Source organism: Saimiri boliviensis, chromosome 14 (assembly GCF_048565385.1).
Source record: "Saimiri boliviensis isolate mSaiBol1 chromosome 14, mSaiBol1.pri, whole genome shotgun sequence".
Taxonomy (NCBI): domain Eukaryota; kingdom Metazoa; phylum Chordata; class Mammalia; order Primates; family Cebidae; genus Saimiri; species Saimiri boliviensis.
Window position 1 is genome coordinate 2580190 of NC_133462.1, and position 14031 is coordinate 2594220.

General features: G+C 47.4%; 1 protein-coding gene across 2 annotated transcripts in view; it reads left to right on the forward strand.

Moving 5' to 3' along the window:
• The window catches only part of LOC101038746 (zinc finger and SCAN domain-containing protein 5C-like), a 104831-nt gene extending 92681 nt beyond the window's left edge, over window positions 1–12150 (forward strand). The window contains exons 2-5 of one of the 2 annotated variants that reach the window (XM_010331927.3): window positions 8660–9164; window positions 9812–10015; window positions 10758–10908; window positions 11172–12150. In XM_010331927.3, coding sequence (XP_010330229.2) covers window positions 8781–9164; window positions 9812–10015; window positions 10758–10908; window positions 11172–11893 — 1461 coding nt within the window. In that variant the 5' untranslated portion in view covers window positions 8660–8780 and the 3' untranslated portion in view covers window positions 11894–12150. The remainder of the gene's footprint in view (window positions 1–8659; window positions 9165–9811; window positions 10016–10757; window positions 10909–11171) is intronic. The other variant, XM_010331928.3, reaches the window with a different exon arrangement.
• Window positions 12151–14031: the final 1881 nt, after the last annotated feature.

A 14031-nucleotide genomic window follows, 5' to 3' on the forward strand; every position in this document is an offset into this window, starting at 1 on the left:
AGCTAATTTTTAAATAATTTATAGAGATGGGGCCTCACTATGTTGCCCAGGCTAGTCTCCAACTCCTGGGCTTGAGCAATCCTCCTGCCTCAGCCTCCCAAAGGGCTGGGTGACAAGTGTGAATCACTATACTGCCCATGGAGCTTGGCGAAGGGTCTTTTTCTGCCAGCTTGGAAGGGCAGCCCCATGACTGCATGTGACTCTGAGGATGGTTACGCCGTTGTCTGTCACCGTCATTGCTTAGGCAGACTACAGACTAGAGCTGAGGGCATCATGGACTTCTTCATGCAGAACCCCAGGAGTAGAAAGACACCCTGTCACTCACAGGCCGCAGACGGTGTTGGGTCAGGCCCCCTCGCAAAAATGCTGAGCAGAACGGGACTCGTTTGCCTTGGGCAGACCCTCTACAAGGGGAAGGAACAGGGCTTCTGTGCCAGTTATCGGTCTATTGCCTCCCAGCTTTAAGTCCACCGGTTCAGTGCCCCCGCCCGACAATAATGGAGCTGTTGTCCTTCTTTCGCAGCAAGCACAGTGCTAAGCTCTGTTACTAGAGAGGGTGGGAGGGATATCACAGGAGGAAGAGGGACCCCAGTGTGCCGCCATCTTGTCTGTCTTCTTGCTCCTGTTATGGCCTGTCAGCCTCTCATGAATGGGGCCCCCTGGCATGTTTGTGGCCCCCGCTCCTGCCTGTGACTGCCTCACCATGGCCCTCTCCACACCCCGGCCACCAGCCTTGGCCCCGGCACCCCAGAGGGCTGTCTCCTACTTGCCTAGTGACCATGGTCCAGCCCTGGAACAACCAGAGGCCTCAACCAGACCCCCCAGTGAGGTTCATACCTCCACCCTTGACTTGCTCCTCCCTTGGCATAATCAAAAGTCCGGCCACTTTTTGATGTTTGTTTCTTATCACCTCGCAGCTGGACAAACTGATAAGAAAGCGTGGGTGCTTCCTCTTCCAGTGCCAGTGGGGAGTTCAAACCCTGTGCAGTAGCCCTGGCTGTGGCCCCACCCTCTGAGCACCATAAAACCCTCAATCAACCTCCTTTCTCTGCCCTCTCAAGCTACATTCAGACCAACTTGGGAAAGCCCACTCTGCTCAACTCAGAAATCTTATTATGTAATAAACGGCATACTCTCTTGGAGCATGTGTGTGAATACATGTACATGTAGGTCATCCGTCTTAACATTCAAACCCAATTTTGGGTGGGTGTAGTCCTGTTTCTGCAGGATGGCCCCGGTGTTTGCATTTTTGCAGCCTCTCACCTGCTTAAGCCAGGATGGGGTAGGTGCACCCTACCTCAAGCCAGGTAACAGGCCATGTGTGCCAGCCCCTGCTTTATGTTAAATGCTGTTTGTGCTCATCATTGTGCGTTTCTTTCTCCTGATTGGACCCGGACTGATAACAGCTTCTCCATGCAGTTTCTTCTTTATAACTCTCCAATCATTCTTCCCCAGCAAAAGAATGAGTGAGAAGGTGAATAAAAGCCAGGAGTCCTAAGCTAGTACATTTCCAACAACACAGGAAAGCATTGAGAGTGGCCGTAGACGTCCCCTATTCAGCAAGACTAAACATCATGGAGGAAGGCGCCCGGATCAGGCAGTGAACACGGGGGTCTTCCTGAAGTACAGAGAGTAACAGAGACTGACAGTCACGCAGGTCACCAGTGGTCACTTAGTTGAATAGTATAGGCCACATAACGCACTTGGTCCTTTCACTTATAAGAATGGGAGTCCTCGCCGGGCGCGGTGGCTCATGCCTGTAATCCCAGCACTTTGGGAGGCTGAGGCGGGTGGATCACGAGGTCAAGAGATCGAGACCATCCTGGTCAACTTGGTGAAACCCCGTCTCTACTAAAAATAAAAAAAATTAGCTGGGCATGGTGGCGCGTGCCTGTAATCCCAGCTATTCAGGAGGCTGAGGCAGGAGAATTGCCTGAACCCAGGAGGCGGAGGTTGCGGTGAGCCAAGACCTCGCCATTGCACTCCAGCCTGGGTAACAAGAGCGAAACTCCCTCTCAAAAAAAAGAATGAGAGTCCACTGAAAAAATGTAGAGTGTAGCAGCAGGATTAGATTTATGCCCTTTCATGGTCAAAATGGCTGCCACGTGAAAATGGGTTAGGAGGGTATTGGGTAGGAGTGGGTGTGGCAGAAATCAGACCCCTAGTATAGTATTCCGGGTGAGAAACAGGAGAACTGATGATTTCACATGCACTTGTCGGGCGCTGGACTCAAGATGCTGATTTGAACAGTAAGGGATTGTAACGTTGCTCAGTTGGTGAAAACCTGGAACCAAGGGGTCTCCCTTCCCACTTCTCAGGTGGTCTACGGCCCAGCAGCATGTGCCTCACTCGGGAGCCTGCCAGGAGCTCAGGAGCTTGGTTTCACCTCAGATCTGCTGAATCAGACCCTGCATTTTAACAAGATCTGAGGGGGAATTATATGCCCATTAAAATTTGAGGGCAATGAGGTTAGACTAAATCAAGTGGGATGCTAGAATTTCTTTTTGTAACATACACTGGTGGTTCTCAAACTTCAAGGCACATTAGAACCACCTGGGAAAAAGTTTTATTTTTGTTTATTTTATTTTATTTTTTGAGATGGAATCTCACTCTTGTTGCCCAGACCAGAGTGCAATGCCACAATCTCAGCTCACTGCGACCTCCGCCTCCCAGGTTCAAGCAATTCTCCTGCCTCAGCCTCCCAAGTAGCTGGAATTACAGGCATCTGCCACCATGCCTGGCTAATTTTTTGTATTTTTAGTAGAAACGGGGTTTCACTATGCTGACCAGGCTGGTCTTAAACTCTCAGTCTCTGGTGATTTGCCGACCTTGGCTTCCCAACGTGCTGGGATTACAGGTGTGAGCCACCATACCTGACAAAAAGTTTTAAATCCTGATTTCTGGGCTGGGCGTGGTGGCTCACACCTGTAATCCCAACACTTTGGGAAGCCCAGGTGGGCAGATTATCCGAGGTCAGAAGTTTGAGACCAGGCTGGCCAACATAGTGAAACCCCATCTCAATTTAAAATATAAGAATTAGTTGGGTGTGGTGACATGTGCCTTTAATCCCAGCTACTTAGAAGCCTCAGGCACAAGAATCGCTTGAACCAGGAGGTAGAGGTTGCAGTGACCTGAGATTGTGCCACTGCACTCCAGCCTGGGTGACAGAGTGAGGTTCTGTCTCAAAAGTAGAAAATACCCAAAATGATAGATCGTAAGTATTTCACCACACATGCACGGATACACACATGGACACACACACACACACACACACGGACACAAACACACGTCAAAAAAACAAAAACCAAGCCAGGTATCATGGCATATTCTCTTAGTCCCTACTACTGGGGAGGCTGAGGCAGGAGGATTGCTTGACCCAGGAATTAAACAAATAAATAATGAAAATACAATAGTAACTATGTGAGTTGGTGAATACATTAACTAGCTTGATTGTAGTGGTACCTACACCCCATATAGGGATATGTAAACATCAGCAAGGTGACCTTAATCACCATGGGCAACATAGCAATACCCCCATCTTTACAAAAAAATATTTTTTAATTAGCTGTGTGTGATGGTGCTTGCCTGTAACTGCAGCTACTCAGGAGGTTGGAGCAGGAGGATTTCTTGAGCCCAGGAATTAGAGGCTGCAGTGAGCTATGAATGTTCTATTGCACCCAGCCAAGGTGACACAGTGAAACGTTGTCTCTAAAAATAAATAAATAAACAAACAAATTTATCCACAGAGGTGGGAAATCTCTACAAAAACAAACAAACTATATGGCTGGACTCAGTGGCTCAAGCCTATAAAGTGGGCAGATCACAAGGTCAGGAGTTCAAGACCAGACTGGCCAATATGTTGAAACCCTGTGTCTACTAAAAATATAAAAATTAGCTGAGTGTGGAGGCATGTGCCTGAAGTCTCAGCTGCTCGGGAGGCTGAGGCAGGAGAATCACTTGAACCTGGGACACAGAGGTTGCAGTGAACCGAGATCATGCCATTGCACTCCAACCTGGGCGACAGAGCAAGACTCTGTCTCAAAGAAAAAAAAAACAGCTATAAAATACTGATGAGAGAAAGTGAAGAGGGCAGAAAAATGGAAAGCTATTCCATGTTCATGGATTGGAAGTATTCATATTGTGAAAATGACCAATATTGTTAATAGAGATCTACAGATCCAGCACAATCCCTACCAAGATGCTAAGGACATTCTTCAGGAAAACAGATGTCATGTTTCAAGAGGAGACTATTTGAGGGAATTGGGTGGCTAGATGGTGGTTTTAGGCAGACTGCAGTTTATTCCAGTTAATCACTCCATTCTGACTCACTATCAACATCTCAGTTATTAACAAGGAAAAATGTCACAAAGTATGAGAAAATGCATTAGAATTTAAGTGTCAGAAATTTTTGGCAAAATGACCTTGTTTTGAGCACTTTACTGTCATAATCTTATTTCATCTTCAAAACAACACATCAGGAAGGTAATAATTCCCTGGTTCTTTTCACAGGGGATTTGAAGTTCCCAAAATTCAGCGGCTCGCTTAAGATTTCCCAAAGATCGAAACCAGAATCAGTATAAATTTAATGGCACTCCAATTTTATCTTAAATGTTAGATGAGAAAGTTCACTCTAAATTTAAAATGAATGAATAACCATTTGAATGGAGTTGTGGGTCATTCAGTCATTCACTAATGCTGTGAGCTTCCACAATGTTAATGCCTAGCACTTAATTATCATTCCACAGGGACTCCATGATCCACAGAGCCAAATTCACACCCACCATTAAGGCTTTTTGTGCTTGAGATGCCTGAGGGAGTTGAGAACTAGGGAGTCCTCAGTGGATCTATAAACCACCTCCCACCGTCTGGAGAGAATGCAGAGTGGGGACCATGTGCCTTTCTCTGGTTCCCACTTTTATATAAGTGCAGGCTGGATGATATCAAACCAATGATTTAGTTTAGTTCGAGCAAAGCTTTCCCATGTCAATTCCAAGATTTTTAAAAGTAAAAAATTGTCACTAATATCCATTGTGTATCAACAGTGACTGTCCCTTTTTTTCAATATCTTGACATTTGCATGTGAAAGTTTCCTCAAACTAGACCAGATCACTGGTTTAATATTAATCAGCAAACTCTTAACATGTCCTTTACTCATTAGTATATTGCTATCTATGGCATGAAGGGACCCAAAGTGGTTACAACTTGGAGATCTGTATTCCCTGAAGCCTCCAAATGCTTCAGAAATATGAAAAGTAATTTAGTAGAGCTGGACAACCAAATATATTTGCACAGTAGGCATATTTAACACATTAATATCCTGAGGGTGGGGTTTCATTGGGAAATGTAATCAACACCAATCACCTAAATTGGATTATTATGGCCCTAAACCAATCATGGGGAGGCTCAGAGAGCCACAGGAGAGGCCTGGAGTCCTTGAGGTTCTCTATAAATAGACGAAGTTCAGCTCCAGACTAGGTGGAGAGCACTTTCCAGAGGAGAGGAGGTGGGAGGCGGAAGGAGGTAAGTGTCCAGTGGGGATGTCTGTAGGGCTTAGGAATTGACCTTCGGGGGTTGGTTTCAGAAAGATTTGGGTTGGGAGGGTTGGTTTTAGAAAGATTTGCGTTTATTTTCCCAGGCATTTGCCTGGAGACCTTGTGAAAGCAGCGGGTCTCCTTTGCACCCCATTATTTACTCTGACTTGTTATAGAAATCTTTTGTAGAATAGGAATATATTAACTTTCTCATCATAGTTAGGTTACATTTTATTTTAATTTTTAGAGATGAGCTCTCCCTCACTGCCCAGACTAGCCTGGAATTCCCAGGCTCGAATGATACGCCTGACTCTACCTCCTGAGTAGCAGAGACTGCAGGCTTATGCCACTAAGCCTGAAAAAATTTCTTATTTTTCCGTAGAGATGGAGTCTCGGTGCATTGCCCAGGCTGGTTCTAAACTCCTGGGCTCAAGCATGCTGCCGTCTCAGTCTTCCAAATTGTTGGAATTACAGGAGGGAGCCACCTTGCTGGCCACTCACCACTTGTTAAAAAGCATTGCCGTGCAATTTTATCAGGGAACATGAACCAGAAAAGGAAAAAAAAAAAAAAAAGCATTGCTGGATTTTCCTTTCCACAGGGTGTAAAATCAAGCCATTAATGAATCAGCCTCAACCTACTGGGGCAATGAGAAAGCTCAGTGTCCCTACCTGGGTCACCCGTGTGCTGTATACTCCCAGAATTCAATACTGACCCGCGTGGCCGCCTTTATTTTCTCTCACGTCCCATTGCTTTCTTTAATGGGAAATGAACTGACACAGAATACAAAGCAGTTTCTGGGAACATGAAAACGCTTTTTTTAGAGACAGGATCTCACTATGTTGTCCAGGCTGTTATCAAACTCCTGGGCTCAAGTGATCTTCCGTCTCAGCCTCATGAGCCGCAGCAGGGACCCTGTGGCTAAGCCATTATAATTCCAGAATTCAGGCTGCCTTTTCTCTCTCATATCTGTATGCTTTTTCAAAAAAAATTAATCTTTTAAATTGAAAAAAATGATACGTATTTGTGGTGTACAGCACAATGTGCTTTGAGGAATATAAGCATTGTAAAATGGCTAAATTGAGCTAATTTTCATATGCCCTACTTCATGTACTAATCATCTTTGGTCATAAGAATATTTGAAATCTGCTCTTTAAGCAATGTCCAAGTGTACAAAACATTGTTATGAGCTGAAGTCACCATGTTGGACAATTGCTCTCCTGAGCTGATTTCTTCAACTGAAACTCGTACCCTTTGACCTACATTTCCCCAGCCCCCGCCCCAGCCCTGGTAACCAGCATTCTACTCACTGCTACTGTGAATCCACTGGGTTTTTAATTACTATTTTTTCCGTTTACCTGTTTTATTTAAATTTTTTCATAATTTGAACTTGTATTTTAGATTCGGTGAGTACGTGTGCAGATTTGTTGCAGGAGTGTACTGAGTGATGCTGAGGTTTGGGGTGTGACTCTACCGGTCACCCAGAATGTGAGGACAGCACCCAATAGGTAGTTTTTCAACCTTCCCTCCCTCTGTGCCTCCCGAGGTTCACTGGTTTGGAGTCCACGTCCTGATTTCTTTTCCTCTGGACACGCCCAGGAGCGGGACGGCAGTTGTTCCACTTTTAATGTTTTGGGGAGCTTCTACACTGTCTCCCAAATCGGCTCCACTGATTTACATTCCCAGCACAGGGCTCCGAGGCTCCCTGTCCTCCCAATCCTCTCCAGCACTTTTGACACGGGTCTTTGGGAGCAGCCGCTCTAGCCGGCCTGAGGGGTGTCCTGTGGTTTGGATTTGCATGTCCTGAAGATGAGTGATGATGAGCACCTTTTCCTAGACCTGCTGGCCATTCACAGGTCTCCATCTGAGATGTCCACACAGGCGCCTTGCCCCCTTCCAGTGGGTTCTGTGTTTTCTCGCTGTGGAGTTGTTTGAGTTGCTTGTGCTTGGCATAGGAGCCCGTGTGAGATGCGTGGTGTGTAAATATTGTCTCCTCCTCTGGGTTGTCTCCCCGCTCTGCCGATGCTCTCCCTGGCTGGCTGTCTGCTCTGCACTTGCTCAGATTCCTTCCAGGAGGTGTGGGTTCCCATCCTCCAGGCTTCCAGGGACCTTTGCCGAGACCCTCCTGCCTGTTCTTTCTCCTCTCTGCAGACCTTGAGGTGGCTTCTTCCACCTGTGGCTAGGGAAGCAGGGCTGCGTTCTCATAGCTGTTGGCCTTGGAGGATGATTAGTGCCTGGAGAGTATCACACAGTGGCTTCTGCCTGATAAATCTAGGTTTAGAAACTAATTTTAAAAATCTTATTATTATATGAACTCACTTCTTTAGAATTTCATAGACCGCTAGACTTTAAATCCATGTTCTGGGATGAGACTAAGAATAGAGAAATCCTTAGAGACAGAAAGCAGATTAGGGATTGCCAGGGGCTGGCGTGGGTGGGCAGGGAGTGATTCCTGATGGGGCTGGGCTTTTTGGGGAGTGATGAGATAATTCTGGATCTAGACAGTGGTGATGTTTGCATAACACGGCACATGTCTTAGTGCCTTGAAATTGTGCTCTTGAAGCAGGTAAAAATGATGAAATTTATGAATGTGCATTTCACCAAAATAACAAAATATCTGTGTAGGAGCTTAATCCTCATAAGGTTCTTGAGTGTTCTCCCTTCACTGGGCAAATAATTCTGGGATTAACAAGAAAGTTTGTTGGGGGACAATCATACATTGTAACTATTTTCCTTTGTCTTATTGCATAATTATGACAGGATTTGCCTTGGATCTGATCTTGATGAGAAAACATGAAGAACTTACATTATTGTTACGTCAGATTTTAGGAACTTTGCATACCTATCCTATTTAATTTACAGTCAAACACTGTTCAATGCACCGGAAAACTGATTTGGCCTCTGCACAATGAACCCCTAGAGGTCAGAATCCAGGGGACGATTCGGATTTTACACCAGAACACGTAGTCAGGCATAGACAATGGAAGAATAAGAGTGGACTGATTTCCACTGTGCTGAGTCCGACACTAGAGGGAAAGAGGGATCCAGGATTGGGATGAGGGATTTGAAAGAGAAGAGTGGGTGGAGTCAAAACTTAAACTAATTGAGATCATGCTTTTTTCCCCTGCAGATTCTAACCAGTGAATCAATTACTGAGAAAAACCAGAAGCGGTCTGTGTAGATAGGTCTCAATTAGACACCAGCCACTGGAAGAGGTTTCTCAGAGACTGGTTGAAAATTCTCAAGTAGATATGGCTGCAAACTGTACACCCTCGTGGGGTCAGGGAGAAGCCTGCAACAGTCCTGGGTCAGACCCGCCACGGTCCATGGTGACCCCAGGAACTCAACCTGGACATCAAGACTGTGATCCTGAGACTTGTCACATGAACTTCAGGATGTTCAGCTGCCCGGAGCAGTCAGACCCCATCCAGGCTCTGAGGAAACTCACTGAGCTGTGCCATCTGTGGCTGAGGCCCGACCTCCACACCAAAGAGCAGATCCTGGACATGCTGGTGATGGAGCAGTTCATGATCTCCATGCCCCAAGAGCTCCAGGTCTTAGTCATGATGAACGGTGTGCGGAGCTGCAAAGAGCTGGAGGACCTGCTACGGAACAACAGAAGACCCAAGAAATGGGTGAGTGGGACCCTCGTGGTTGGTGCAGGGAAGGGGAGCCGGGCTGGGGGCCAACGAATTATCCAGTCTCAAATATCAGCACAGCCAATGTTGCCAATCCCTGGTCTAAGAGATGGACAGGCAGAGGGGATACAGGGACCCACATCCTGTGTGAGGCCAGCATGAAAGAAAGACATTGGTGAAATATTACGCCTGATGGAACGTACAGAAGGAGGCATTAGAGCGAACTGAAGGTCCAAAAGTCCCCACCTGAGGCGGGGAAGTGGCTGGCATCAGAGATCCAGGCATCTCTCTGGAGGTCTCCACAGGAGCCCCTAATTTCCATAACAAGGTGAACTGCTGTTGGCAAATTGAGCTGGATTCACCCAGATATTCCTCCTTTTCTTCTCTTTGGTTTAGAGATATTTTCATCCAAAGGACCCATATTTATGTTCTTACTTAGAATATTCCAGGTGCAGGCAGGTGCTGGAGTCTAGAGAGGAAGAAATTTAGACAGGATTGCTGTGTCCACAGAGCTGACTCGGCATCGGGAAGGCGATTTTGAACATTAATTACAGTAAAGTGTGAGCATGATGGCAGGACCCAGGGAATGTGAGAGCTACTTCTAGGTTCTCACGGTGAGTCTGATTGTCTTTTTCCCTCTACAGTCTGTGGTCACCTTCCACGGAAAACAATATATGGTGCAGGATTCAGATGCTGAGATGGCCGAAGCCCCCGCCAGCGTCAGGGATGATCTGAGAGAAGTGTCCAGCCAGCGGGCCTCCTCTGTGAACGACATGCAGCCGGGGGAAGGCCAGGCCAGCCAAGAGCTGCAGACCCTGCCCAGGGTCCCCGCATTGTCCAGGGAGCAGGTGAGTGTGTGAGGTCCTGGTGTCTGGTCAGAGGTGGGAGAAGGAACAGGAAGAAATCGTGTGGCTGCTGGACTGATTGAGTGATTTGACACAGGAGAACATAAGAGCCATTCCCCATGGACGTGTTGCCTCCCCTGACATTCCTGAGCCATCACAGAGAGTGAAGGCTCGTCTACTTTTCCCTCCACCATGGAAGCTTTTAGCATTTAGGGTTGGGGTAAGAAATGGTGTCAGTGAAGTGAGGGAGGCCGCTGGCACAGATGAATGAACTGAAGGTCTCTTCCCCGAGGCCAGTTTCCTCAGACGTTTCATTCAGCAAGGAACATACTTTCTACAGATTGTTGATTTCTTAATTCGTGGCAAGTTTCTCAACTGGGGTGATTTTGGCTTTCAGGACCCATTTGGCCATGTGTGGAGATTCTAGGGTGTGGTGAGGTGTTCACAGCATCTAGAGGGCGGGGTCTCTGCACTGCCCAGGAGCGCCCCCACCAGGAGGGTGATGCAGCCCCAAGGCCAACGGTGCCACGGGTGAGGGACATCAACCTAGAGTCCTGCTCCTTCCAGTGTCAGGGGCAGGGAGACGGTGGCATGGCTGGGAGAAGTATGCTCAGAGAACCAGAGTGAAAACCACCACACCTGTGTCATTAGAGAAGTTTGTGTATCCAATTATGGAAAAGGCAGAGATGTCCATACTTCAGCCATTTAGACATGGCAATCATTGCTCTTGGGTTTCCATTGTCAGGGAGAGGACATTCTTCTGCCAGAGACTACTGACATGAAAGATGACCAACAGACTCTGAGACCCAAGCAGAACCTGGAGAAGGACCTAAAGGAAAACAGCAAAGAGAACCCAGGACTCACATCCCCAGAGCCTCAGCTTCCGCAGGGTCCCAGTGAGTATGGAGACTTGGACCCACAGGGAGTTAGCCCCTCTCTTCTGGGGTGGGGGGCTGGGCCAGCATGATCATCTCCCGGGGGAGCTGGTGTGCAGCTCCCAAAACCTTTCCATCCCCCACCTTGCAGAGACCTACAGTCCCATGTCTTAGGCTTGAGGTGGAGGGAAAGTTCTCAGCCCACTTCAGCGTTTGGTTGCAATGAGTTTGGTGAATTGAAAATGCACTTTATTCACTGTTTTATGTGGAATCCCTTTTTCCAGCAGATCTGGGGAGGGCAAAGGATGGGAAGGAACCCCAGAAAAGAGCCTCTGTGGAGAATGTGGATGCTCACACAGCTTCTGCCTGCGCGGTGGAGACAGAAGCTTCGACTCACAGCGAGGACAGAGACTCTCCGAATCCGAGAGGTCCCAAAAGAAGCAAACCAGACGCCACCTCCATTTCCCAAGAAGAGCCTCAAGGAGGAGCCACACCTGTGGGCAACAGAGAATCCCCGGGAAAAGCTGGGATGAATCCAGGCAGTCACCCCGATGGCCAAGAAGCCGCGGCACTGCTGCCCTTTGCGTGTGACGTGTGCGGTAAGAGGTTTAAGTATTACGGCAAGCTAGTCATCCACAAGAGATCACACACAGGGGAGAGACGCTTTCAGTGTCATCTCTGTGGCAAGCGCTTCATGCAGCGCATAGGCCTCCAGCTTCACCAGCGCACCCACACTGGCGAGAAGCCCTACACGTGTGACATCTGCCAGAAGCGGTTCACCCAGAAGTCCTACTTGAAGTGTCACAAGAGAAGCCACACAGGGGAGAAGCCCTACGAATGTAAAGTCTGCAGGAAGGTTTTCACCTACACGGGGAGCCTGAAGGAGCACCTGCGTGTCCACTCTGGAGAGAAACCCTATACTTGCTCCAAGTGTCTGAGAGCCTTCGGCCGGCCTGCAACCTTAAGACGCCACCAGAAAACACATCGCGAAACCACTTCGCAGTGATTCCGTCATCGAGTCTGTGTCTTCTGCACCAAGAAAATGTGAATGATGATTTCTCACCGATGTTGTCAGATGACATTTTACACATGAAAGGAGCCTGGCCACACACAGGGGGTGCCTCGAATATGAATGTTTCTTTAAATCCTTTTCCTCCTCAATGAGTTTTGTGTTTTGTTTCGTTATGTCTGTTGTTATCTTATGGGTTTATTTTGGTTTGTGTTGCTGTTCTTTCAATAAACAAACCTCTTGTTAGTTTTCAATATTTGTATAACGGAAAACTGAGTCTCCTGATTCACATGCTGTTAACCACTGTTTTGCTGTAAAGTACAAGTGTCCAAGGAGGATGGTCAGATTACATACACGATGCCCAGGGTAGTCTGAGTTTCAGATAAACATTTTTATTAGTATCAGCATGTTCTAAATTATTCCTTATTTATCTGAAACTTAGCTTTTATTGGGTATCCTAGTTTTATATATTTTTAATATGGAACACTAAAATAAAAAATATTTTTTATTTTTGAGATAGAGCCTCTCTCTGTCAACAAGGCTGGATTGCAGTGGCAGCATCATTGCTCACTGCAGCCGCGACCTTCCTGCCTCAAGCAATCCTCCCGTCGAAGCCTCCCGAGGATCTGGGACTACAGGATCATACCACCACTCTGGCTAGTTTTCGTAGAGATGGGATTTCGCCATGTTGCCTAGGCTAGTCTTGAAGTCCTAGGTACCAGTGATCCACCTGCCTCAGCCTCCTTAAGTGCTAGTATTACAGGCATGAGCCACTGCACCCTGTATTGTTTTGTTAGACTTTATTGTAATCATTATATTCAAATGTTTTGAAATAATTGTTTGTAGGGATGGGATCTAGCTCTGTTGCCCAGGCTGGTCTGGAACTCCTGGTCTCAGGTGATGCTTCCACCTTGGCCGCCAGCAGTGCTGGGATTACAGGTGTGAGCCACCACGACTGGCTTTAGACTTTATTTTTCAGAGCTGTTACAGGTTCACAGGGAAATTCAGTGGGCAGCACAGAGTACCCCTGGACACCCTCCCCACACGGCACAGCCTCTCCCCACCAGCATCCCCAGCAGCGTGGGGCGCTTGTTCCATCAGTGAGCCTGCCTGGACACATGATCCTCACCAGCCGGACTCTGTGGTGTCCATTAGGGCTCGCTCTTGGTGTTGTACATCCTGTGGGTTTGGACAAGGGCCTAATGATGAGTATCCACCACTGGAGTATCATGGGGGGTATCTTCACTGGCCCCCGAATCCTCTCTGCTCTGCCTATTTACTTCCCCACCCCAATGGTGTATTTTTTGGCCTAAAATTTGGCAACCTCTAAATTCACAATTTGACTCTTGAACTACAGAGGCACTCGGAGTCTCTGGTGACTAGTTGGTCTTAGTGATATTACCAATCTCTTGAAGACTTTGTTAATGCACAGATGGACAGGCCCCAGACTCGGAGCTGCTGATTTAGTAGACTGGGGGTGGGGCCTGAGAATGTGCATTAAAAAATAGAATTCACTTGAGAATAGTTTTCCGCCAGGCCCGGTGGCTCAAGCCTGTAATCCCAGCACTTTGGGAGGCCGAGGCGGGTGGATCACGAGGTCGAGAGATTGAGACCATCCTGGTCAACATGGTGAAACCCCGTCTCTACTAAAAATACAAAAAATTAGCTGGGCGTGGTGGCACATGCCTGTAATCCCAGCTACCCAGGAGGCTGAGACAGGAGAATTGCCTGAACCCAGGAGGCGGAGGTTGCGGTGAGCCGAGATCACGCCATTGCACTCCAGCCTGGGTAACAAGAGCGAAACTCCATCTCAAAAAAAAAGTGGGGGGTAATAGCTTTCCAAAATCCCCTGTTGTCCCCACACCGTTTCCCATATTGGGTTTTTTTGTTTGTTTGTTTTGTTTTTTTTTTTTTTGAGATGGAGTCTCACTCTGTTACCCAGGCTGGAGTACAGTGGTTCGATCTCAACTCACTGCAACCTCCACCTCCTGGGTTCAAGCTATTCTCCTGCCTCAGCCTCCCGAATACTGGGACTACAGGCATGTACCACCACACCCAGCTAATTTTTGTATTTTGTTGTTGTTGTTGTTGTTCTAGGAAAAGTCTTTTTGCTTTTTCACAATATAGTGAGTCAT